A 26,393-nucleotide genomic window follows, 5' to 3' on the forward strand; every position below is an offset into this window, starting at 1 on the left:
GTGTGTTTCACTATAATTTTTTTAAAAAAGCAGAAGGACCATAGTTCAACGGCACGGGGTCCTGAGAGGCCACACCGGGAACCCCTGGGCCTCAAGCAGGGAACGCAGGCCACCTCCGGGGACCGGGCAGGCCTGGAAGCCGTGGTGGCCTGCCAGCTTCCCGGCAGAACCAGGGTGGGCTTCTAGCCTCCGGAGCTGGGAGGCAACGCACTGCCGTTGAGTCAGCCCGCTGGTTTGTGGTCATACGTCACGGCTGCCCCAGGACATCAAGACATCCAGGAGTCTGGAGGCCGGGAAGATGCATGGGGGTTCCCGTCCCTCTGCGTGTGGAGACACAGAGGGCGCCTGTCTGGGACAAGTTTGTGTGGACAGACAGAGCCCAGGCTGGCGGCCTGGGTCAGCCGTCAGCTGGGGCTCGCTTGGGCCCCGCCATGGGCCCCGAGCTACCCCGCGTGCCACGTTTCCGTTCCCCACCCCCACTGAAGCGGCTTTGAAGTGGTTTCCTCTCCCTGCAGCTGAAGAGCACGGGGACTGGAACAGCGATCTCTTTCTCTGTGTTTAGCGTCAGAGGCGACATCCGCTTAGATGCCCCCTTCCGCAGCCTGGAAGGAGGAACGGACCCTGCGGTTCATCAGGGGTTGAAGTGGACGGTAGTTGTCCACCATGGACCGCTCTTCTTCACCCAGCGCATTAGACAGGAGTGTGCGGAAGGCGGCCAGCTGTAACGGAGAGCAGCCAGAGTGGGCGGGGTGCAGGTGCGGTGTGACCCAGCTCCCACGCGGCCCTCCTGCCCTGCGCACACACGCTCCGCACCCCACCCCCACCCCAACAAGCTGAATCAGAGATGGCCGCGCACGGCCAGCACGAGGTGGTGGAGGGGACAGAAGAGGCATCAAAGCTTCCACCTTGGTCTCCAACACCCTTGCCCGGGACAAGCCAGCTGCCATGTTGTGAGGACATCCAAGCGGCGCCTGCGGGAGGTGCTGAGGCCCCCAGCCGCCAGCCAGCATCAGCGTGCCGGCCACCGAGACGCCACCTTGGCCACGAGCCTCCGGCCCGGCTCAAGCCTTCGGAGCCCCCCAGACCCGTGACTGCAGGGTCAGGAGCGATCCCAAGCCGGAACCACCCCACAGCAGCTCTGGGGGATGCCGGCGGTGACTGGGAGTCACCACACGGCCACAGGTCCCGAACACCTGGAGCCCCGGTCAAGTGAGGACGCGTGGGAGGCGGCGACCACGGACTCGCGTCTCGCCGGAGGAGCTGCCAGTCCACTTCCGGTCACCTCGTTTGTCCTCGGGGTGCGCCGAGGAGCTAGGTTCGATGGCCCAGGGAGCTGGGGGCTGTGTGTGCACAGCGACCGCTGGGGGAGCGAGCCGGCGGCTGCCCCAGAGTCGCGGAGGGCATGGAGGACATCGGCTCCCTGCGCTCAGCCCACGGCGCGCTGCACGGCTCGCTCAGGAAGCAGCGTCTCTCCACCGGCCCCCGGGGACAGTCCCACTCAGCACTGCTCTGTCATACGTGCCCCCGTCTTCAAAGGGTTAACTCCCGTTTGTCTCTCCCCAGACGGCAGCGCGGACACCGCCCTCAGTGTCCGTCACTGCTGCTGCTGCTACCCGAGTCCAACCCCTGCCGCCGCCGTCCTGGGCACTCGCCGGGGGCTCACGACAGGTGCGCTGAGTGACAGGACGAGGCTGGGTGGCCCGGGGCCATTTCTCGACCAGCGACCTCCTTGTGTCCCTAACAGTCCTGCTGTGGGAGAAGACGGGATCGTTCCGCCTTCCAGGGCAAACGGCGTCCTTCGGTGACTTTTGCCTGAGAGGCTATTCGTGGCATCGTGAGGCCGGAACCTCAGGAGGAAGACGCGCCACGGGCGGGGAAGGCCTGCCCTGCCCGGGGACGGCGGCCGCGGCGGCGAGCGCGCTGCGTGCGTGTCTGTCTTCCCCGGACTCTGAATGCCCAACACAGACAGGCTGTCCCCGCACACTCGAGATTTCCAGAAAAAGGATACTCTAGGTTTTAAAAATGTAAGCAAGTGATCTCCTCCTACTTTGGCGGGCTGGGGCTGGGGGCATTCTTTGGAAGAGGAAGAGGAAGGGAATGAGAACCCCGCGAAAACCCTGGGGCAGCCAGTGTTGGCTTTCTGGTTAAGTCTGTGTGCGAGATCAGGGCTTTGCTCCGTGAGCTCGCGCTCCTCTCCCCCCCACCGCCCATGGACCTCAGCCACCGGGACCTGCCGTGGCCAGTGGGAGGGCAGCGTGTGGGGTCTGCCGGTCTTCTGCATTTCTGTCATGCGCCATGGACTCCGCTCTGGGTACCCCTGGTCCAAGGAGCAGGGACACACTGGGCCTGACCCAAACCACCAACACCCGCCATCCACAGAAAACCCACAGACCCACAAGCCGGAAAAAGAGATGCTTGTTAGGAGCCGTTGGGTTTTGGGGTGATTTGTTAAGTAGCATTATTGTAGTAGCAGCTGACTGACCTAATCATTCTGGAATCTTCTCTCAACGTATAGAACTTAGTACAGCCTGTGCGAGGGACCTCAGAAACCTCGATCGTTGTATCGTCCCACGTAGGGGGACACACTCGGAAATCTCTCCTCCTCCAACGACCCACCCTCTTCCACGGCTTTGCAAAAGTCATCGACATTCCTTCCTCGGTTAATTTGTTCACCTGCAAACACCCACGAGGTCCCGTGACGGGGACCCATATCCCGGGTCTAAGTCACTTCTGTTCTGGTAAAGTAGCCGTCGCCCGACACACACCAGAGCCAAGCCCTGACCCCGTGCGGCGGTCTGTCGTCAGGGAGACTCACAGAGCCTGAATTCGAAGCCACCGAAACCAGACCGAGCCCGAGTGCGCCGGCCCACCCAGCTCCTGTTTCCGCGGGACCGTCCTCGCGGGGGGACATCCACACCGCGCCGGACGAGGAAACCCTGACCCTTGCTCGCAGCGTCTCCGCACGGCTTCAGTCCCGTCCCCACGCTGGTTCGGGCCCCGCTCACCTGGTCCTGAGCCACTTCGATGGGCCGCTTCTGGACGATCCAGGTGACCGACTCGCTGAGCGGAGGCGTGGTGAGCGAGCCCGGGTAGGTCCAGTAGTCCCGGCAGGCGGGCAGGAGGCAGGAGGGCTGGAAGGGGCCCACGGCGGCCCGTGCACCCTGCGGGACCAAGACCACGGGCATCAGGTCTCAGGCAGCGACAGGGGCGGGGGCGGGGTGCAGGCGGGAGGGGGACCGTGCCCCGTCTTCATCCGGGCGACAAGGCCTTCACGGGCTGAGCCTGTTCCTGGGATAAAGACCGCAAGGCCACAGCTGTCACCCGTGGAAGCGGGAAGATGTGACCGCCCTCAGCCCGGCAGGGACGCCCGCCCGTCACATACTTACAGGTTCCTTTTCCAGACACGCTCGCGTACCTCCGGTGTGAAAATGTGTCATTTTTGGAAACAGTGGTAAAATAACGCACGTAACATGAAACCGACCATCCTAACCACATCTAAGCCTATGGTCCTGTGGCTCCGAGCACGTCCGCGTGTACGAACACCACTTGACTCCAGGACGTTCCCATCTTGCCAGGCAAACTGTCCCCATTAGACTGGACCCGACTCCTCCTGGGGCCTCCGTGAGTGGGATGCGCACGGTGTCGGTCCTGCTGTGATGGGCGGACCCCGCTCGCCGGGGCAGGTGTCCGCACAGCCTTCCTAATAACCCGCTGCACGGGCGGACCGCGTTTTGCTTCTCTGCTCATCCCCAAAGAGAGACTTGTGCTACTTGCCCCTCTGGGCTATTGTGAGTGATGCCCTTGGTAACATGTCAAGACCTTGCTTTCGGTTACTGGGGGGACATATCCAGAAGTGGACGCACTGGGTCCCACGGTCATTCTGTATTTAAGTTTTTGAGGAACCACCAGACTGTTTCCCATCGTGGCTGCCCCAGAAAATACTACGCTTCCTGGACAGTTGGTCTCTTTGAAGCAGGCTGCCCTGAACTTTATGCCAGGATTCTCCTCTGGACGCTGGTCTCGACGGCTGAGCGTCGCTCCCTGGGCTGCAGCCAAGTGGGGGCTCACGTCAGCACCTCTCCTGCGTGGCAGGCTCTGGTCAGGATCCGTGTCTACTGGCTTTCCGGCCTTCATCAAAGGATCAGGGAAAGCCGCTGCTCTGTGCTCCGGAGGGCATGGATGGGGCAGGACTTTCATTCATTCGCCACAGCTATGTGGTGTGCGCCCTACTCTATGTTAGGCACGGGGTGGGTGGGGGGCAGGATCAGACAGGACAAACTACCCACGTTCATGGGACTCACCTTTTACTGGAGAAAAGCAGATCACACACAAAGTAAAATATCAGGTTGTTCCCACCATGGTAAGCGGGATGGAGTGGGGCTGTGGGATCAGAAATGCATGGGGGTAGGGGCTGTGTGTTAAGGGGGATGGTCCTCAATGCCTCATAGAGAAGGAGAAGTTTGAGTAAAGACTTGGAGGGGGTGAAGGAGGAGGCCGGCGCGTTTCTGGGGGAAGGGCCTTCCAGGAAATGGGCAGAGGCAGTGCAAAGGCCCTGAGGCAGGGTGTGGCCTGAAGGGATTGAGGAATAACACAGAGGTCACCTGGCTGGAAGGAGTGAGTGAGAAACCAAAGCAGTGAAGAGGTGGGGGCCAGGGAGCCTGCAGGAGGGGACACCCTTGCTTCTGCCCAGGACTAGGGGTCCCCTGAAGAAATCCGTCAACAGGGGCAGGAGTCCTGGGGCTGTGATCCGGAGGCCACTTAGCACAGTGCAGGACGAGGGAAGGGGAGCAGACGAAGGTTGTGTTCTCCAGCCGGAGGCTGCTGCTCAGTGTCGGAAGGATCTCTTGGGGTCCCTGGGGATGGCAGGCCCAGGGCAGTGGCCCCTACCGCTCTGCAAAGCCAGGGAGACAAAGGCCGAGGGGGCAGGCCTGGGACAACACCCCACTAGCCAGCGCCGAGGTCCCGGACCTGCAGACTGGGCCCGGGGCGGGACTGTGGGACATGCTCGTCCCCAGGGAAGGAGGCCTCCCTGCTGGCCCAGCCCCCTCCCCTGCCTTCAGACACAGGAGTTGGGGCCCCAGAGGCCCGACTGTCCCCTAACTACTGACCCCCCAGGTAGACACACAGCCCTTAGGCAAGCGGCGGGCTGTGCGGAGGAGAGCCACATCCCCCCACCCGCCCCCGCCCCCACCCCCACCCACCGCCCCAGTCCGCGCACAGTGGGACTCCTTGTCTCGCTACTGCCCTGCGAACAGCCGTATGGAAACACATTCCCACAGCGCGGGACCCTCCCCTCCTAAGCTCCCCGCGCTCCGGCTCTCAGGGCGTTCGCAGATGGACGCCGGCAGCTATCCCCACGGTCAGCGTGGCACAGCCCCGCACTCAGAAACGAACCCCAGGCCTGCCCCCTGCCTTTCCCATCCACCCTGGCCTGCCCCCGACCGGCTCTCCATCCCCTCGGGTTTGCCCGTCCCGGGCACGCCCTACACAGAACGAAATGCTCTGCAGCCTCGGGGGCCGGAATGTCACTCAGGGTCACGCCTTCGAGCTCCCGTGTGGGGTGGCGTGTTGGGACTCCGGGTCCCTTGCGAGGCCGATGATGTCACCCTGCGTGCTCTGGTGACACTGCGAGGGAAGGGGGTCACAGGAGAACTTGGGACGAGACCCGAGAAGTGCCGGGGTGGGGAGTGCTGAGGCGAATCCATGCCCTCCCCTTGCCCCCCGCAGGCCACAAGGGCCAAGCTTCAGACCCGCTGCCCGACGGGTCTCTACTCTGCTGAAGAGGAGCGTAGGTACGCAGAACTGACCTTCCCAAAGCCATGTCACTGGTGGCAGCGCCCAGACGCTGCGGGAGCCTGTCCCACCCCCGCGCTGGCTGTCCCTCCTTCCCGGGGCTGCGGGAGTGGGAGTGGGGGTAGGGGCGGCAGCTGGAGGCGCGGGCCTCGGCGTCCACCCACCGCCGCTTTCCCACCAATTAGAACATTGGGGGGATCCATGACGGCGCGTTTGTCAAGACCAGAGAACGGTAGGCCACGGAGATGGAGTCTAACGTGGCCCACGTGAACGGCTCCAGGTGTTGGGGGCACCCGGCATGGGGCGCAGAGAGGGGCCACTGAGTCTAACTGGGTCCCCACCCCCCAAACGCCCGTGAGGCCCAACGTCGAGCGTCAGGCCAGAAGTGAGGCGCAGACGGTTCTCCCCGTCACCCTCGCTGACACCCCTTCTCCCGTGCGGCTTTCCCAGGCGGCCCTGGGGGACCAGACGCGCCCCAGAACTTCCGTGGAAGGAAAACAGACCCCGGAGTGAACAGCCCCTGGCGGCCAGGTCCTTCCCTTCCCACCGAGAGGTGGAGGCCACGCCGTGGGGGAGGCGGGCGCACCGGGAAAACAGCCTCGGTTTACTCTGGCTGCGGACCAGCAGGGAAGGGGCTGCTCCCGGCACCTTGACCTTGGGAAGTTCCTGCACCTGCGGACGGGGCAGCAGGGGGGTATCTGGTCTTGGTCCCTCGGGGCCGGCCCCGAGGTCAACATCAAGGGGAACACACCGCCCACATCAAACAGACCCCGCGAAGCCGCCGAGGAAGGGCTGGCCCCCGGCTTTCATCTGGAGCCGCTCGGGCCATTGTTGCGACAGGTCCGGGCCCATCCGTCCCCATCCAGGGACCCCCGGGACTCCTCACGTCCCGGAATTCTTTTGTTCGGTACCAAACAAACAAACGACATCTCTTTGGAATTTCATGTGTCCGTGGAAGTCCTTTCTCAGCTGCTGCGGGAGAAAAGCTACATTGTTGTCAGTTGAGCTCCGAGCACCACCGAGGGGCTGGAGGGGAGCCCACGCGCTCGCTGGGCAAGCGGGCCGGCGGGCGCAGCTTGCTCCCTTCCCGCGGCCGCCCTGTTCTCCCGGGTGGGGCCCGAAGGTCCTGCTGCGGGAGTGCGGCAGGTGGCATGCGTGTGCGCACCCCTGGACGACAGTTGGGTATTTGCTGCCGTCGGTTTTAAGACAGACATTATCCTGGTAGATGTCCTCAGTGCAGACAAGTCGAAAGATTCTTCCGAACTGATCCGTTTAAGGAAAAACGCTACGTAGTGAATAGTGCCCACGACAGGCGGACACGGCAGAAACCTTAAGACGCTGCCCGACAGGCTGGATTTTGGGAAGCTCAGACGGCGTCCAGCACCCCCTGTACTGAGGAGGGAGGGGCCCACGGGCGGCCGGGACGTCAGGGAGCAGGCGTCCGGGACTGAGCTCACCGGAGACGCGCCAGAGGGAGCCGGAGGGTCCCAGCCGTAGGATGGGCCTCAGACCCGCCCTCGGCCAGACCCTTCCACCCAACCCATCTCTCGTCCTCGCGAACGAGCCATCCCTCTCGCGGACGCGCTCCTCCGGCTGTGCCCACCGCCCCTTACCTTAAGCTTTATTTCCGGCAAGACTCGCACCAGCTTCTGCAGCTCCTCGTGCCGGGCCCCCAGCTGCAGGGCACAGACGGGAACGGCCGCTGGAGAAGGCGGCGGGCGGGCGGGCGGACGGGCGAGCCCACTCCCCACTCCCCACTCCACGGGCGGGGGTCCTCTGCTTCACGGCTGGGGGGGAGCCCGGACAAAGTTACCTTTACAAACACGCCTATCACGGCCACGCCGTTCTCCCCCACTACGGCGTCTGTGTAATTTCGGTATTTCACCGAGTTCCAGTGAACTAAGTGCAGCTGGAGGTGGGGAGAAACGCAGGACGTTGGTCCCGACGCGGCCAGACCGCAGCTGCTGCTCCTTCCCCGGCCGGACCCGGCGCCCATTGCTCCTTTTAACGGTTTGACTGGATTCAGGCGTGTGGCCTGTCTGGGGCTCCCCAGCCCAGAAAATAAGGGTTTGGGCGCTTCCGGGGGAGGGGAAGGAGGCTCGGCTTCACGGGGGGACGTGGGACTTGGTGGCGGGAAGGTGTCCTCTCTCCCAGAAACCCGAGCGAGGCTGCCAGACCGGCTCCGGGACGCTCATTTAAATTTGAGGTTCGCATAAACGACGCCCAATTTTTAATGTGACCGCGCCATCCGAATTGCTTTTTCTCCCCATGTCCGTCATTCTCTTTGGAACCTCACCTAGGCCCCTATTTTCCGTCCCTCCTCGGGTTTTCCCGAGCCCAAACTCGGCATCGGGATTGGTCCGCCGGCAACGATTTAAATGAGCGGCAGAGGACGGGCCGGGGAAGAGGGAGGCCTGGTGCCGGGGCCTGCCCTGGGTTCCGTGTGACGTCCTCCCGAGGCCGAGCTTGGTTCAGACCAAAGAAGGGGCCCGGGTGTCTACACAGAGGTCCTTCTACGGGATGAGAGCTGGGCTAGAGGTCTTTCTGAATGGCCACCCAAGCCCCACGTCCACACCAACAGTCCAGAAAGCCCGCAGTCACCAAGACCCTCTCCATGCAGCTGCTGGGTTCCAGGGCTGGGGGGGCCTTGCCAAGGGTGTGGGGTCCACACGTACTCCAGTCGGGGCGTTGGGCCTGGCTGCAGGCAGCTTCCTTCAGAGACCCCAGCTTCAAAGTGGATTTGCCTTCCAAGCCCCACGGGAAACGGACGCCCCCACATGGGCCAGAGGCCTGGCCAGAATGGGGCCAGCAGCCCCAGCTCGGCTGACTCAGGTTTTGGTCTTGCTCCCTCTGCAGCGACCTCTTCTGTTAAAGCCTCGTTCGGGGGGTCGGTGGGCGGACGAAGGGACGGGAGTGTGGAAAGAGGAGTGATCAAGTGAATGTGGCCGGTTGCTCACCATCGGATCTGGGGTGACGGCCTCACAAGGTCTCACTGAACAGTTCCTCCAGGGCTGCTAAAATATGGGGGTGATTCCCTTGCTGCCCTGTCATAGCTACGAACACCAACTCCTAACATTTATCCCTACCGATTTTCCCTACAGAGTCCCATTTTGGAACGAGGCAACGTCTCGTCCTTTCAAGAAGGTGATCTCTGTTTGTAAGGATTTTCAGGTCTCCATCGAAGGCCCCAAGTGCCTCGAAGGACCGGAAGCTTCTAGTCCAGTACTGACCAGCACCCGGCACGTGGCAGAGGGAGCGACTCCTGAATCCCAGTGGCCGACCTTGGCACGTCACAGAGCCGCTTAGAACCTCGGTCTCGCCTTCTGTTAGACTAAAGTGTGAATGGTACCCTGGTTGTAGGACAGCTGTGTGACTGAAGCGTAGGGCGACCCACTGCTCCGGTCTGAGCCCCCAGAGTCCCGTGTCCGGGGAATGCTCCCTTCCTGGGCAACCAAGCCGGCCGGTCACCCTCCGCCCTCCACGCGAGGCCGGGACGGAGAAAGCAGCCACGTAGCTGCGGCCAGCACATCTACCAACCTCTGCTGGGTACACGCGGCCGTCCACCGTGTGCTCCGAGCCTCGCTCGTCCGTCGCTCCCCAGTGGAAGTGGAACTGCTTCAGCCTGTAGTGGTTTTCCAAGGGGCCGCCGCAGATCCCTGGAAACGAGACCAGCGGGACTCGAGTGTTGGTGTGTCTCTTCGTTGGACTGGGTTTTGCGGGGAGCGCGTCTAACCACACGGGGGGGTCACACTCTGGAAAGACTGATGTCCTGCAGGAAGGACAAACCGAAAGGTGGGCCCCGTGGGAGGTGGGACTTGTCTGTGTTCACCTCCGTCCCTGTCCCCGGCCCCAGCGGGCAGAGCGAGTGCAGAAGCCAGCGCTGCCACCAGGTGGCGGCAGGGACCCCATTCCCTGCGGGGCGGCCAGAAGCCGGAGGAAACAAACCCTTTCCGAGACTCGCTGCAGTCCTAGGTTTCCAGAATTTTCTTTAAACTAAAAAAAATGATGTCTTTTGAATGAAAAAGGAGCAGCTGAAATTCCACCACCGAGGAATTCCGTAAACAAGTATATCCCGAGCGAAACGTTCACGAGAAGAAATTCTGAGACAGCTCACTGCCTTCCCCGTCAGCACTGACCCGCAGGCGGCCCCCGCCCCATGGCGTCTCTCTATGACCAGCACTTACTGGTAGGCTCTCTTCTACGTCACCCTAAGTACCCGGCACGGCCTCCTGGAGAGCTGTCAGCAGACAGGAGCGTCCGTGATGGGGACCCTGGCTCTCCAGCGTCCCGAGCCCAGGGTGAGGCTGAGAATCCCACGGGCACACCTGGCCTCGCTCTGGTCGCCCATGGCTAGCAGATTTCCGTCAGTGCTGCTACCGACAGAATGGGGACTGCGATGCCCCTTGCTTTTAGCTGAGGGGAGCTCGGGGCCACGGGGCTGGGGGCCGGTCTGGAGCCCCCCACCCACCGGCAGACCCCAGGCCGCGGCACCCACACCGGCTCCTCTGTGTGACCACTGCTACTGACAACCAATGTCGGAGGCCGCTGGCTGGAGGCCGCTGGCTGGTGCGGTTTTCAGTCCTGTTTCGGCCATAAACGGTGTAAGTGACGAGGGAGCACGTGGCCGGCTGAAGACAAAGCAAAAGCTGGCACCTTGCGCCCCTCTCCATAGGCTCCCCTCAGTCATACGTGTGACATTCCTCAGGCAGCCCTGACTGCCCTGAACAATAAGCAAATAGTTAACTTGCAGAGCTCACAATCCTGCAAGACAGGAGTCTCCCTTGGCTTACAAATGCCCTAAATCTCACTAACAAAGACGATTGATAGCAGGATTAGGACATCCCACCAAAAAGTCTCCCAACTATCTTGGTGTTAATGGCTGGTCTAAAGACCACATTGATCCAGCGGCAAGGGCAAGGCCCTTGGCAGGCCTGGGACATCCGGGCACCTTGTAGGCCCTCTTTAGCATATGAAAACTCCACTGAAACCTCCCTGCCCCAACCGCAGGGTACAAAACCTACCATCTCCCACAACCTTGGGCAGCAGCTCTTCCTGCCCACAGGTCCTGTGCCCGGGCTTTAATAAACCACCATTTTGCACCAAAGATGTCTCAAGAATTCTTTCTTGGTCATCGGCTCCGGACCTCAGCCCACCGAACCTCACCTAGGTTCTAGAACTTCATCATAAGGAGCAGAAAAGCCTGAATGGTAAAGTTGAAACCAGATTCAGTCCAGGATTCTGCTCACCGCTTTACTCGAAAATGAGGGTTGTTGGTCTCAGGCCTCACCAGGTTCTTGTCTTGTCGCAGACTGCTACGGTTTCAGGAGGGGATCTACTCTCCTGGGCGCACACACGTGAGTTATACCTCCGTTATTAGAAATACACGGAGAGAAGCATATAAAAAACATCCTAAGTCCGAAAGCCTGAATCTCTCCGTGGCCACAGCATGAGAGCATGAAGGAGTCGCTCTGCGGTCGGGAAGGCCTCCCGGGGGCTTGGAATCGCAAGGCTTTAATAGCGAATTTCTGTGGCTCAGGTGACAAAGGGGGCTGATTTTTCTCCCCTGGAGGGGAGAGGAACTTGAGCCCACTGGCCTTTGCAGTTGTGTCGCGCCGTAACTTAGCAGGAGAGGGCAGGCGGGCTGCTGGGCATCCCAGCAACAGGAGCTAGGACTTGAGCCCAGGTCCGACACCAAAACCCACCACACCTTTTCCACGCTGCCCTTCCAAGCAGAAAACACAGTCTCAGGAAATTACAGGACCCCGAAGCGGGGCAGTGGGAATGTTTCCGCTTGCTCGCGTCCGGCACCTTCTATCCGTGGTGCGATGGAGCTTCGTAGCACTGGCCAGCCAGAGACCTCATGCCCCCAGATGCACCCATTCGCGACCGTGAGGCAAGCCTGGGGTGAGTGTGCGGCTCGTCCCAGCAACTTCCCTGCAGGAGGTGCCCCGGGCAGTAACACGCTTACCCGCGCAGGCTGACCTCGTCTTTTCCAGAACCAGAGTGCCAGACGGCAGGAATGACGCCTGGGCCTGCCTGGGCCTGTGGCTTACCCCGGCCTCACCCTCACTGTCTGAGCCTCAGCCTCCTGCGCTTACTGCCCAGGTGGATAAACGGAGGTGGTGGCGGCACAGTGCCAGGCCGAGGGTTGTCATGGCGATGACGCTGGGGACTCAACGGTCACCAAACCCGCATGGACTTACGTCATCTGCTAAAAAAATTCCCAGCCGGAAGGTTCTTGTGGATCCTTCCTGCTCAAGCACCTTAGAATGCTCTGTAGGCTCACGTATAAGGTCCCTGAACGTGTGATACTAACTGTACGCGGCTTCGGTCCACCCTAGCTGGACACCTAGGTGCTAGAGCCCCGCAGACAACGCCCTTGCGGAAGAATCTCCCAGGTTGTCAACACCAGAGCTGGGGGTGGGAAGCCGCAGGGACCGGAGGGGCTTGTGGGTGCCCCCTCTACTCCTTCCCGTGTAGGTGGAGAGCTACAAGGTCGGGAGCCTTTTCCAAGGTCACCCCCTGCACAGGACTGGAGCCCATGGACGCGGCCCCACGCTCTCCCCACCGTGAAGCTGCCCTCAGAACTCCTCGCCGACGCTGACGCAGTCTCCCAGCAGCCCGAGTCCTGCCCATCTGCTTCCGCAGGAGAATGAAGTGCGGAAGGCCGTCCTTTGGCACCCGGGGCTCTGGCCCACCTCGGCAAAGAGGGCTCCCGTTCGCTGGGGCCTCCAAGACGGGTGTCTTTTTCAGGGTGACACCTGGTCCTTTGTTAAGGAAGGACAAGACCCTGGGCAGGGGACCAGTGAGCTCCTATCACCCCCCCCTCCCCCCCCACCCCGCCCCAGCCCCAGCCCCAGCCCCAGCCCCAGCCCCAGCCCCAGGAGGCCGTGGCACCGCCCTAGCCTTATCTTATACAAACTCGCACAGAGATGAGCAAAACTGGAGCTTTCTAGGGGGCTGAGTGAGGGGCGGGAGGCTGGTTTCTAGCCTGGGCTAGGCCGGAACGATGCCCTGGGGCAGTTGGGTAGAGACCCGAATCTGGCCCTTTGCGGGAGGCAGTCCTGGTGTCCCCTTCAGCCTTTGAGTGCACCCCGGGAAGAGGGAGGGGCAGGCCGGAAAGCACAGCTCTTCTGTTCCAGTCACCCGGTGACCCACCTCAGGCCTCCTGGAAGGTCCCCTCGGCTGGGGCAGCGGGCCTCCAGCCAAAAAGCCTTTCCTGCTGGGAAGGTTAGGAACTCAACTCAACGGCCGCCCCAGATCAGATGATCTCAAGGTGACTTTTCCTAATGCCGGCGCAGTGTCCGGGTAGTTCTCTTTGATGAGACAATTCACAAAGGTAGCCTGATTCAGGAGAAGGGGGCCTTCCGCTTGCCAGCCCCCAGCCGCCAGCCCCCAGCCCCGGGCGCTGGGAGGGCAGGTCCGTCTGTCCGTCTGACTCAGCAGCCGCCCTGAGGAGGTGCGTGGAACTGCCTGAGCCCGAGACCCTCCCGACACCCGGGGAAGCTCCACGCGGAAACGTGCCGTCCCGGATGCTGTTGGGTCGGCCTGCAGTGGACGGGCGGCTGTCTGGAACTCAGTGCTTTCCACAAGAGAAGCTGACCTTTGGAGGTCAAGTTCCCAAGGCCTCGCCGCAGCTCCTCCCCACGCTCCACGGGTCTCTCCCCGCCTGTCCCCTGTCCCCGAGGGTCTCCAGGCCCCCCTTGTTGTGCTCTACAGACTGTGGTTGGTCGACCCTCCTCCTGTGCTCCTGGGGGCCGTGCGCATGGTCACCGGCTGGCGGGGGAGCAGCGTGATCCTGGGGACGGCGTGGGGGCCGGGGATCGGGGCAGGAGAGTCAGATCGACGAGTGTGGGGAGCCGGCAGGCGGGCGGCCGTGGGCTCGGGGCCTGGCGGGGCGGGCGGCCGTGGGCTCGGGGCCTGGCGGGGCGGGCGGCCGTGGGCTCGGGGCCTGGCGGGCAGAGCATCCTTCCAGGCAGGTTCTCCTTCCCACGGAGTGGGCGGGGGACAGGCCTGGAGAACCGCACCTCCCCTGACCTCCAAACTGATGTCTCTGCCCCCAAAACGCCCGCACCCAGCCCCTGAGGACAGAGACAGCAGGTTAATCAGGAGTGAAGTTGGAAGATACAGTTTTAGGAACCGGACGGACAACTTACCAATTTGTGGTAGAAAACCTCCCCCAGGACAGAACTGTGACGATCGCATCTCCGATCCCCATCCCGGGGACGTCCGTCTGCGGTCCACCCTCATTGCCGCGGGCCTGCTGGTGACCGCACAGGACCCTTTCCCGGGGACCCTCTGTTCACGCCTCCTGCAGGCGCCTGGCCCAGCGCCGTGGTCTGTCTCCAGGGCAGGAGCAGACGTCAGCGGCGCTCCTGGGTGTGCGGTGGGCGCTGATCTCGCTGGCGAACGCTCATGAACTTCTCTGCTCTCAGGAGCCAGGCCCGGGGGGGATCTCTTGGCACGGGGGGTGGTGACCAGCGGTCATTTAGGGGATCAAAGGCTGTTATTGGCCCCACTTTACAAGTGACTTAAAATCCACTTTGAGGGGCTCCTAGGGGGCTCAGTGGGTCAAGCGTCTGCCTTCAGCTCAGGTCATGATCCTGGGATGGAGCCCCGCATTGGGCTCCCTGCTCAGTGGGGAGCCTGCTTCCCCCTCTCCCACTCCCCCTGCTTGTTCTCTCTTTCTGTCAAATAAATAAGTAAAATCTTTAAGGAGAATATTGGAAAAGCATCCACTTGGATGTGGGGAGGGCTTTAGTGCCTGACGCCTTACTTGCACGCTACTGTCCCTGAGAGTGACCCTCGGGGGGCTGCCCACATGTCAGGAGGGGGCCTTTCTCCCGTGCCCAGTTGAGTGGGGGTCACGCAAGCACCTGGAGTCCTGGGCTGCGGGGTCGGGGTCGGGGTCTGAGAGCGAGAGCGGGGAGATGCAGCGGGGCGGGGCTGCCTGTCGGGGCTGCCTCTCGGCCCTCTCCGTGCTCCCTCTAGTGGAAGCAGCGCCTCCCGGGGCAGCTTTCCTGTCCGGTGAAGGGCAGTGCATCACCCCAGGGGTAACTCAGCGGGCAGGGTGCCGCACGCTCCCCAGGACCCTCTTTAAATCCTCCCTAGCCGGCTCTGATCTCCGCCTCCCAGAGGAGGAGACCGAGGGTCAGAGAGCTCAGGTGACGCATTAGTGCTGACGTCAGACCTCACGGCTTCTCTCCCTCCTCTCTCCCACCCACCTCTGCCCTGGAGTGGGACCCTCACCCCACCTTCAGCAGTAACCGACCTCAGAGACGCAGTGCAGGCCCTGCCCCCACCGGAGACGGGCTGGCGTGTGGGGACTCCCCCGCCCGTGCCCTGCACGCCCCTTCGCAGGAGGACAGGGCCTGCGCGGGACGGGCGCCTCAGCTCCCTGGCCTCAGGCTCTGCCCTGCGAGGCGCAGTCCACCGGCTCCTTTGCCGTGCACGGCCGGCCGCCAGCCCGGCGCAGGGTGTGGAAACAGCCCTGGGCTGAGCGTCGGGTGAGGGTGTCCCTGTCCCTGAGTGGGAACAGTTTCCGATTCTTGGGGTACTTGGGAGGACGGAATGAGATAAAACCCGCACCCAGTCAGCACGTGGTTGGCCGATCCCGTCCGGCGGGGGTGACTGTGGCGACACCCCTGAGGGGAGGGTCGCCCTGTGGGGCTGGGGCAAGGGGGCTCCCCAGGTCAGGCAGTGTGTGCGTGGGGAGGGGTGTCCGACGGTGGACGCTGCCTTTCCCGGGTTCCCCCCTCGCTCCCTCCCCTTCTGGGAAGCTCTCCGCGTCCTGCGGCCCCTGCGCCAGCCCCCTCCTCCCTGGCCCTCAGCGCCTCTCTCTCTTTCTCTCTCTCTCTCTCTCTCTCTCTCGAGTTCCTTGGAAGGCCCCGCAGTCTCTGCCTCTGTTCTTCATCAGCGCTGGCCTGGCCAGCACTAATCTCCAAGCACTCGTTTCCCTCGCCCGCTGGAGACAGTGCTGGAACCTTCCGCGCCGACGGAAAATGTCTTGGCCTCCTGGTTGTGTTTGGCTCTGGGTTTCTGGCAGTACCTGTCGGAGGGACCCGGCCCGAGCGATCCCGGACTCTGCAGTGTTAATTCTCCACGTTGTACCTTCCCCACTCCCGAGGCGCTTCCTTCCGTCTGTCCAGGGGTTTGGGGGGGTGGGTTATGGGCGCATCTCCCGTCTCCTGATTCTCAGCTTCTTCCTGCAAATGTGTTTTGGCGCGGTCCGTTGTTCAGGTGCTTTTTAAATTTTCTTTGCTCCTGGCAGTCCCCAATTTCCAGCGGAGGTGAGCGAAGGCAGGAGGTGTAGAAGTCGGGGTGGGGGGCTGGGAATTGAGCCTGGGACAGGGGAGTGGGGCCTGGGAAGTCGAGTAGGAGAAGGAAAAGAGGAAACTGGGCTTTTGGGAGAATGACAAGTAAAGTAAAACCAGATTGGCCTGGGTGGACGTGAGCCACAGGGGGAATTATCTAGTAATTTATATGGCCAGGGAGAGACACCCAGATAATTCTTTCGGTCTGTGGCTGGGCGGGGTGGGGGGGGTGGGTCCTTTGAACCAGATTGAGAAGGTGGTGGAGAAGCCAAAAAGTGGGGGTCAGGGCCAGGTCACCACACAGGCCTGGTTGCATCAGGCCCGGAAGTCGTGGGACTCCGAAAGCCCCCCTGCGTCCGGGGAGGGCCCTCAGGGTCGGCATCGGCACGTCAGGCCCAGTGGCGAGAGTGCGGAGTGCGCCTCCCCGCCCCGACCACCCCCACTTCTGGGCACAGCACCTGGCTCCTGGGTGGGCTCGTCCTCACTCGCCAGCGGCCACACTGGGCTTTGAGGATCAGCCCTGGGGCCGGAGCCACACAGCTGTGGGGGCAGAGGCCCGGCCTCCCTCAGCCCCTCGGGTGGAAGGGAACCAGAGCAGCGAGTCCGGGCGCATCTTGGCTCCGCTTTGGGTGTCCCCAGCCTGGGAGGACCCCACCGCGGGGAGGCAGAGCCCACGGGCAGCTTCCCGACTTCCATTCTGTTTCTTCATTCCTTCAGGGGTCGTCGTTCCGCCACCCGGTCCCGCCACCCGACCCAGACACACCCAGGACTTCTCAGGATCTGAGCCCATGAATGTCCCTCTTCTTTGCTCCCGCCAGCCTGAGCGGAGTTTCCGCAACCCCAAAAGATGTCGTGCCCTGTTCAGAGGATGCCGCCCTCGGAATCCGACCGTGCTGGGAGCTCGAAGCCGGCCGAGTGGGAGTATTTCCGCCAGGGAAAGGGGCAAAGGCTACAAAGGGTTTCCGGTCGCTCCCCCAAGTCCTGGAAGGCCAGTCGCCGAACATCGACCGGTGTTTGCAGAGCCGGTTTGAAGGGTCAGGCCCATGTGGGAGTTTCCGTGCACCGAGCTCTGACTGTCCCCTCTGGGCTCCGTCTGCCTCTGCCTCGCGCTGGGGCAGACAGCACCGGACGAGGCTGCTGGTCCCCGACACGTGTATCCTTCCCAATTCCTCTCTCTCTCCACGCAGCCACTGTTTTGGGCCGTCTGGATCAGGGCTGCTGGGAACAAGGGCCAGAAGCATTCGTTAAACTGACCTAAGCAAAAAGGAGAGATTTATTGGTGCGGGGGCTGGTCCGCCTGAGGCACAGCTGCTTTGAGAGGCTCCAGCGGTGGTTTCGGCTTCTCCTCCACCTCTTGGCTTTGCGCTCTCTGAAGACCAGGGGCCCCGGCGTGCAGCTGAGCGTGGCACATCCCCGGCAGGAAGGGATCCTCTTCCAGCATCTCCCAGGAGAATTCTGGCGCTCAGTGGTCTGACAGGAGTTGCACGCCTGCCCCTGGATGGATCCCTGAAGCAGAGGTGGCAGCGCGGACGGGCCATGCCCAAGTCGATGAACTATGCTCCGTGTGAAAATTCAAGAGGGGGAAACTCTTAACCCAGAGGAGGCTTGGATTTGTGATTTTAGGGATAATTATGATCTGTAATAGTGTCCTCTGCCAGCCTCATATCTGACCCCGATCTCCCAAAGGACACAGGAACGTCCAGAGTCCAAGACACCCATGCAGTGAGACGCCCTTACAACATCAGAGCAACCCTTGACCGGCACACACGCGTCCCGAGAGTCGGGTGTGGGCCGCTGGTTGCTGGCTGAGGGATGGCAGTCCCAGTGTCCCGCTGGGGGGCACTCACTGGACATGGACTTGGCTGGGACCCTGAGCTGGCTGCTGGCTCTCTGGGGACCTGACCAGGAGCCCAGAACCTTCTCGCCAGGCGCTAACTCTCCCCTTCCTTCACAAGGGGTCAGCACCTACGGCTTCACGCCTGGTCTCTGTGGATGCTGGGTACAGATTTTCCCCCAGAGGTTCGTGCTCCTAAAATTGCCTTCTTTGGAGGACAGAGAATCCCGTCGCGAGGGCTCGGTGGCCTTCGGCCATGAGAATCTCTGAGCCGCATTTCTCTTAATCTGTGAAACGGGAGCAAACAGCCGTGGGAAGGAGCTCCCGCCGGTGCGAGCAAAGCACAGGCAAGGAGAAGGGGCCGGGGAAGGCGGACGTGGGGCTGGGACGCGAGCTTTCCACGCGCAGGAACGCGGCTCGCGCCGACCCTTCACACGCCGCTCTTCCCTCAGCCTGTGTCACCCCTTGAAGGCTGTGAGGACACTGAGCCTCTCCACTGTGGGTCTGTCGGGGGCCACACTGTCCTTCACCCGAGGGAGGCGAGCCTTCCCCCTTCCAGCAACGGCATCGCGATGTCCGCGGGGACCCCCGCTTCCCCCAGCGTCCCGGCGCTCTGGGTCTTGGGCACGCAGGTCAGCATTCCCGGGGCTCCCCTGACCGAGGGCGGGGTGAGTGCCTCGCTCAGCCGCCAGACCCTTTCCCTGGGAGTGGGAGCGACTCTGTCAAATCAATGTCTCTTAGCACACGCAGAAGTCCAAGCCTTCACAGCTTTTCTATTTTGTGACTTAAAGGAAAATAAATCTGCTCTACAGGTATCAGAAAGACCCACAACTACGCGTAACAATCCTAGAAGAGCGTGAGCTCTGTAGTAGCTCGTCCCCAACCGCATCCGTTTTTCTCTAAGTCATTAGTATATTCCCGTGACTATTAACCACACAATGAAAGTTCAGGAACTGGGGCGCCTGGGGGCTCAGATGGTTAAGCTTCTGCCTTAGGCTTGGGTCATGATTCCAGGGTCTTGGGATCGAGTCCCGCATCGGGCTCCCAGCTCAGTGGGGAGCCTGCTTCTCCCTCTGCCAATCTCTCTCTCTGTCCCTCATGAATAAATAAATAAAATCTTTGAAGGGTGCCTGAGTGGCTCAGTGGGTTAAGCCTCTGCCTTCGGCTCAGGTCATGATCCCGGAGTCCTGGGATCGAGTCCCGCATCGGGCTCTCTGCTCAGCGGGGAGCCTGCTTCTTCCTCTCTCTCTCTGCCTGCCTCTCTGCCTGCTTGTGATCTCTGCCTGTCAAATAAATAAATAAAATCTTAAAAAAAAAGTTCAGGAACTATAACTACTCTTTTTTTTTTTTTGAGGGAGCACGGTAGGGAAGGGGCAGAGGGTGAGAGAACCCCCAGCAGACTCGCCGCTGAGCGGTAGCCAGAGAGCCTGGAGCAGGCAGCTCGAGCTCCAGACCCTGAGATCGGGACCTGGGCTGGGATAAAGAGCTGACGCGCTGCCGGTCGAGCCGCCCAGGCCGCCGCAGGACCTGGGATTCTTCATTCAGTCTTTTAAAGTTGCTGCATAGGGGCGCCTGGGTGGCTCAGTGGGTTAAGCCGCTGCGTTCGGCTCAGGTCATGGTCTCAGGGTCCTGGGATCGAGCCCCGCATCGGGCTCTCTGCTCGGCAGGGAGCCTGCTTCCCTCTCTCTCTCTCTGTCTGCCTCTCCATCTACTTGTGATCTCTGTCAAATAAATAAATAAAATCTTTAAAAAAAAATAAAGTTGCTGCATAAAATTTTTAAAAAATGATCCAAAGCCCATTAAACCTGAAAGTCCGATTTTAGTTTGCTCCTTGGGAATTTGAGCTTGGCACAGACCAACACGGGCCGGAAGACAAGCCGGCACACCGAGCAGACAGGGTCGTGCCCCCGGCCGGCTGCCGTGCTTGCCGGGCTCCCGGCACGCGGCCTGCCCCTTCTCCTGCAGCCCGTCTCGTCCCTCCAGAAGTGCCTCCCTGCAAGTGTCGGCCGGCGCTGGCGTTCTGGTCCCCGGCACTCAGCAAGCCATGTGCCATGCAGGAAGCGTCACGGGGGTCCCCGCAAGCAGCTCTGGGCACACAGGCCGCCGCTCCCTTCTTGCCTGGAGGAGCAGAGGGGTCACCTGGAAAGGTGGGCTCCGCTGTCTGAGAAGTGCCTCGCAGGGCCCGGCCCAGGCCATTCCTGTGCATCCAGCCTGGTCTCCGCCCGTCGTCCAGCCCTTCCCCAGCAAGGCTGGTGTGCGGCCTACGTGTGGTTCCGGGGGCCCGATGTGGGCGCTGTGCAGGCTCAGGCGTCTCCCGGGCTGAGTGACCCAGAATCTCGAGGCGTCCAAGCCCAGGTGTGGCGATAGAGCCAGGACACAGGGTGGGGCGGACCTGCCCCTGACTTTGGTGGAGGCACGCTGGGGCCTGTGTTTGGAGATGCCGCATCGGCTCCACGGTCCTGCTGCGGACCACGGAGGAAGCAGCCAGAGCAGGTGGCGGCAGCCCACCTCGGGAGCTGGTCCTTGCGACGCTGTGCGAGGCCGAGTGCTTCCCTGCGGCGGTCTCACTTGTCCCCCGATAGCTGTGGAGGTGGGCGCGCTGCTCTCCAGCCCCAGGGGAAGAACTGGGGGCTCGCTCGCTTCGCTAGCTCCCCGCTCGGGTTCACCCATCAGCGGGCTGAGTGCCCGCGACCCTTCCTATGGAACAGTCGTCCTGCCCTCGTACGGCTCACGTCCTCGCCGGGCAGTGGGTCCCAGAGTCCGATGACGGGGCTTGCGGGAGCGGATGGGCGGAGGGCTGGCCCGGCAAGGACCTGGGACCGAGTGGTGTTTGGGGGTCCCCAGGTGCGGAGGCTCCCTGGAAGCCCTCCCAGGACGCCGCACACAGCTGCCCACGGGGCTGGGGTAATCACGGGGAAATGACACAACTAGTCGCAGAGGGAACTCGAGCCCCCTCGGGGCCTCTCTGCGGAGTCACGGGGGACACGTGGACCACCCCCTGCCCAGTAACGAGCTGTGATGTCACGTGTGAAGTAATGCCCTCTGGGGACGCCCAGAAGACCCTCGGTGGGATGGTCTCACGGAGGATGCCTCTGCCATTGTGTTGTGGACGCCGATCCCCACTCCCGGAAAAAGGACAGACGCTCGGCCTGCGCAGGGCTCAGGGGGTACCGGCATGTGCTGAGGGAACCCCAGACGCAATCCAGCAGCAGCCCAGATACAAATGCCTTCCCAGCCCCGACAGAACCCCTGTCCCACCCCCGGTGAGCATGCTGGGGAGCCCGTGAGGGCAGGGTCCACACGAAGCCCTTGGCGGGGTGCTGAGATCCGCACGGGTCGGAGACTCCTGGGGCTGCCCTCAGGGCCTCCCTGCCTCCCCGCCCCAGCCCTCCCCTGCTGCAGTGCCCTGCGCTCCTCCCCGCCATCCGCCCCCCCTCCCCCAGCAGCCGGCCGTCCATGAGACAAAAGCCGGCGAGGGTACCAGGCTCTGGATGGCTTGCCTCGTCATCGGCACAATTTTCTTCTACCTCTGCCTTTAGGCTCCATGGCTGCTTCCCCCCTCCCCCCCCGCCGGACCTGCTCCGTTCTTGCTGTGATGTGCCATGTTCTATGTCTCTATGGGCCTCTCCTTTCTTCCTGACCGGCCCCTGGAATGTCCGGCGAACGTCAGGGGTGGGCATCCTAACCCTGACCCTGAGCACCGTCTCCCCCGTCCGGCAACGCTGAGACACCTCTGCTCCTTGCCGCCCAAACACTGTGCATAAGCAAAGCCCCGGGCCCCTTCCCCGCCCAGCATAGCGCTGCTCTCGGGCTGGGACAGGAGAAGAGCAAGGTCCCCCAACCCCACCTCATGCCCTGGCCCCAGGCTCACCTGATTCCTCGGCCGAGTCGTCGAATTCCACCTGGAAGAAGTAGCCGGTGTTCCAGACGTGCAGGCAGCTGGCCGCGGCGTACGACACCCTGAGGGGCTGCAGCTGCGGGTCGTAGACGCTGTCCCTCCAGCGGATGTTGACAGGGGACTGCCGGGTGCCTCTGGGCACAGAGGCCGGGCCCTTCCAGAGGGGGTGCCCTGGGGCGGAGAGAAGGAAGGGCAGGCCTTGCTGAGACCTCGGAATTATTAACCCCACAGGGGAGGCAGTGACCCTTACAGACGAGCCCCTAGGGGGGACAGCCGTCTGGAACTGGACCGACATGGAGCCCAGGGGCCACTCGGCCACCCAACAGCTCTGCCCACGCGTGTGGTGCCCGCGGTCCATCTCTGCTCCGACCATCCGTCAGCACTGACTTGCTGGCGCTGCGCTGATCTGGTTTTGATTCACGGTCATGGTCACAACACGTCCGTGCCCGCCCACCGGGCAGAGCCGTGGCCATCTGCCGTGCGGGCCACCTCGGGGCCTAGGAACCAGGGTTCACCAGACCTTGGAGACCCAGCCTGGTCTCCGCCAGCCTCCTGCTCACCACGGACACGTGGAGGACGACAACCTAGACTTTTGTCCCAGCTGCGTCCTGCTGTAACTCAGTGTCGCAGCAGCAGCCTGGGGTCGTCCATGGTTGGTTCTCTCCTCAAAGGCCCCTGAGCCGGCACAGGTCCTGACTACGTCAAGTCCACGGTACAACCCCGTGAACCTCCCTGGCTTCTGTCCCTGGGCTGCACGCAGACCTCGCCGACGGCTCGACGTCACAGATGTGGCCCGCGTGTGGCCCGCGTCTCTCCGGAGACCGACAGAGGCGCCTGGTTGGGAGGAAGCCCAAGATTCTCCCTCTGCCCTATAGTCGGTCACCGTTGGGCCCTGAGAGCCCAACGGCCCGCACGGTGCCTACGTCTTCGACTCTGTGCCCTCCGGCCTTGCGGGTGCTGGGTCGTCTCCCGTCCCCGCCGGAAGGGGAGTGCGGTGCAGTCGTTTTGAGAGAGAACCTGCCGCCCGTGGCTTCACTACAAGTCTTCGTGACAGCTGTTCCGCTCTGTGAGAAGTCCTGTTGTTTATCTCGAAATGTGTCAGTGTGAACTTGCCGTGGACGTGTGTTTAGGAGTGTCTGTAACGTTTGACGCCGTCTGTGCTTTCGCACACCTGCTGGGGGGCCTGGAGCGGATCCCTGCAGAGAAGGGGGGGCCACTGTGTTTGGGAACAAACTTGTTTTTTGTCCCCTGGGGAAATGCGCTGCACACTCCAGTACACAAAACACTAGACCGGAAGCGTCAGTGACCGAGAAAGCCCCGTCTCCGTTTGGCAGGACGTACTCGGCGCATCGTGGACTCTGGAGTAAAACCCTGGGCGCCTGGAAGTAGCCCAGAGGCCAGGGCGTGGGCGGACTTAGATGGAACATCACTGTGTCCTACATGCGTGTGTGAGGACATGTGAGAATGTGGTTGGTAGTAGTTAAAAATGGGTGCCACCTGAGGTCCCCCAACACGGTGGCACAGGGCCAGCATCAGCAAGGTGCCCGGCGCGGTTCTGAGCCCCGCACGCCCGACCTCAGGTCTGCGTCCAACAGCTCTGTGAGAGAAGTGCTGGGATGGCCCACCTCTTACAGGCCGTGCGACCGGGGCTCAGAGAGGTTAAGAGGCTTGCCGAGGGGCACACAGCTGGGATTCTGGTCTAGGCGGCCTGATGCCCTTCCTGGTTGAACCACGTAGTAGAGCGGGGCTGGGTGCCGAGGGGCAATGGTGCGGATGTCCCCGGAGGAGACTGGAGGAAGCCAAGGGGCTGACCAACATGCACAGAGGGGTCACTTTTTGTTGTTTTGAGAGGTCTTGTGAATGTGCAGACCCGTTCTAGGAGCACGGAGGAAGGCACCAGAAGGCTGAGCTCTCAAGGAGACCGAGCAGTGGCCTCTGGGACTTGGGGTCGGAGGGGGCGCAGGTGGGAGGGCCTTCCTGTACCGTTTGAAATTTACAGGTGGGTCTAGGGCGGGGCACCGGGGTCTTCATTTCCGGCAAGTTCCCAGGGGGTGACGCCACTGCCCGTCCGGGGACCCACTCTGAGTGAGTCTCTGTCATGTTCACTGAGAGCCTGGTGTGTGGCAGGCTTTCTACACCTGTCGTGCGGTCTTCACGTAACCCCGTGTGACGCTTAGTCTGCCCTCTCACAGGCGTGGAGACTGGGGCTCAGCGCAGCCTCTGTCCCCGCTCTCACCTCCGCCAGTCACTTGTCCCGAGCGCCCACACTCGGGAGCCTCTGGCTCCGAAGCCCTTTCAACCGTCCAACTCGGAAAGCGCTGGTATTTCAGAAGTGACCTTCGGCAGTGACCTTACTGCTAGCTCTTTTTTTTTTTTTGACGGGGGTTGGGGGGTCCATCTGAGACCCAGAAAGGGAGCGGCACGAGTCCAAGGTCCCAGGGCGTTAAGGACAGGTGCCTCCAGGGTGCAGCCGACGGAAGCTGACTGGACCGAGCGGGTTCCATGATCTGTTTACGGTGTTGTTGCCGAAAACGGTCTCTGCCAGATGGGTTTTGGAGCGGGGGTGGGGCTGGATGTTCCTAACAACAGCTCAATTTGGGGGGCGCTTCCTACCTGTCTTCTTCTGAGACTCTCACCCTCCTGATCGCCCCAGGGAGCTGCGGTGAAGGGAACTGCCCAAGGTCGCCCACAGGAGAGGAGACTGCGAACCTGAGCCCGAGCGGTCCGGTCCGACGGCCTCCCGCTCTGGAAGACACCACAGCATCAGCCGAGCGTCAGGCCGCATCCGGGGAAACCCCAGGATCTACTTACAAGCGTCGCTTCGGTTCCTCGGTGTGCAGGGACCCTGGGAGCAGCATCGCTCTGGCCTTCGCGGATGACCGCGGGGGGCCCCCCACAGCTGCGGGACCGAGGCGGAGAAACCAGAGGCGTTCCGAAGGCTCCTGCCCAATACCAGGGTCCCTAGCATACTGGGTCTGCTCCCCCACGGACCCCAGTAAAAAGAGGTGATTCTCCTACTCTCTGGGCTCGCTCGGATCAGGGTGGCCGTGCGATGGGGTCGGCCCACGCCTTTGTGTAGAAACTCACCCAACCCCCCAACCCGGACGGTTAAATTTCAACCCACGCTTGGCCCAGCATCCTGGGTGACGTTCAGTGTGGCTTAGGGGTGGGTGCTCTGGGGCAAGCGGCCTTCGCCGTGGCCGCCCCCGAGCTCACTGAGCTTTGATCTGGTAAACAGCGGAGCGTTCCGGGGTTTAGGAGAACAGGGCAGGGAGCTAGTGCCCACACCGGGAAGAAGGCAAGAGGCACACAGCAGAGAGAGAGCGGAGGGCCTGTTCTTGGGGGCCCACTCTGGGGTGGCTTCGTTCATTCGTTTATTGACTTCTGTCTCAGGCTCCTCGTCTGTGAGGCCCCACTGTGACGTCGTCAGGGTTCAAGGCCCCGATGCCAGGGAACCACTTAGGATAGAGCATTTCTGTCATGGTGCCTTGAGCCCCGTGCTCCAAGCCCTGGCTGAGCCCGGGGTGAACGCAGCTTCCCGACAGGGGTGAGCCAGTCCGCGACTCCCTGCTGGCTCCCCACGCTCTCAACGGCGAGTCCTTGGCCATCCTCAGCTGCTCTCCTGTCTCCTCTGCCTGCCGTGGGTAGACTGCCCCGCCGCCCGTCCCCGTGGTTCTGGGGTCTCCCCGTCCCCCGCTGCAGCCACACGGCAGAGCTCTGCTTTATTGAGAGGATGTTGCTGGGCCTGGCTGTCCTGCGCGCCCCTCACAGCTACTCAAACATCATTTGTCACTAGTAGGCCACAAGCTGACGTCTCTGCCAATGAAGGACATTAAAAAGCCATTTATGGGCATATGATGGAGAATATCTGAAGTTGGTCCAGGGTGAAAATTGAGTCTCTTTCTCAGCGTGAACTGCTGGTAGCAGTTTCTTCTGGCACTTTCTGGAAATTTCCATGACAAATAATCCTACATATATATCTCTGTGTTTTTAATACAGGAGATAATCATATCCTACCTAAAGGGTATACACGGATAGGTATACAGTCAATAATTATCATGAATATGTTTTTGCATCAGTTTTTAAAAAGATTTTATTTATTTGACAGAGAGAGAGCGTGAGCGTGCGCACAAGCGGGGGAAGCAGCAGAGGGAGAGGGAGAAGCAGGCTCCCTGCTGAGCAAGGATCCCGCCGAGGGGGCTCGATCCCAGGACCCCAGGATCATGACCTGAGCCGAAGGCAGATGCTCAACACACTGAGCCCCCCAGGCGCCCCTACGTCAGTGTTTTTTGCTGTTTTTGAACTATAGAATATTCCATTAGAAGATATACCATAATGTGCTTTGGTGCGTGCTGTGAACTGTGTAAACCTGGCGATTCACAGACCTGTACCCCTGGGGATAAAAATATATGTTTATAAAAAATAAAAAATTAAAAAAAAGAAGATATACCATAATTTATCAAATCACTCCCCTTACAGAGAAACTATTTGGGTCTATAATTAACACCGCACTGAACATCTTCGAAGGGAATTCCCAGGTCTGACATCTAGGGGT

General features: G+C 61.7%; 1 protein-coding gene across 6 annotated transcripts; it reads right to left on the minus strand.

Moving 5' to 3' along the window:
* CA5A (carbonic anhydrase 5A) lies at positions 1-24,906 on the minus strand. Of its 6 annotated transcripts, XM_032324968.1 has the most exons (10): positions 24,650-24,795; positions 21,812-22,009; positions 14,574-14,698; positions 9,331-9,449; positions 7,607-7,702; positions 7,407-7,469; positions 3,006-3,161; positions 2,483-2,673; positions 621-719; positions 1-320 (listed from the first exon to the last, which is right to left on the minus strand). In XM_032324968.1, the coding sequence occupies exons 1-9, from the start codon at positions 24,694-24,696 to the stop codon at positions 632-634; spliced, it is 1,083 nt and encodes a 360-aa protein (XP_032180859.1). In that variant the 5' UTR covers positions 24,697-24,795; the 3' UTR covers positions 1-320; positions 621-631. The 6 variants fall into 6 exon arrangements, with proteins under 6 accessions (XP_032180859.1, XP_032180861.1, XP_032180858.1 ...); XM_032324970.1 differs by lacking the exon at positions 2,483-2,673; XM_032324967.1 differs by having other exon boundaries at positions 1-719.
* Between the last annotated feature and the right edge of the window lie 1,487 nt (positions 24,907-26,393).

Source organism: Mustela erminea, chromosome 19, assembly GCF_009829155.1.
Source record: "Mustela erminea isolate mMusErm1 chromosome 19, mMusErm1.Pri, whole genome shotgun sequence".
In the NCBI taxonomy this organism is placed as follows: domain Eukaryota; kingdom Metazoa; phylum Chordata; class Mammalia; order Carnivora; family Mustelidae; genus Mustela; species Mustela erminea.

Bases quoted from the DNA above. Each gene is read 5' to 3' on its own strand.
- CA5A (XM_032324968.1), bottom strand. From the start codon at position 24,696: ATGCTGCTCCCAGGGTCCCTGCACACCGAGGAACCGAAGCGACGCTT. The intron at 7,470-7,606 runs GTAACTTTGTCC...TGTGCCCTGCAG, and splicing joins TGATAGGCGTGTTTGTAAAG to CTGGGGGCCCGGCACGAGGA. The intron at 3,162-7,406 runs GTAAGGGGCGGT...TTGGTCCCGCAG, and splicing joins TGCCGGAAATAAAGCTTAAG to GGTGCACGGGCCGCCGTGGG.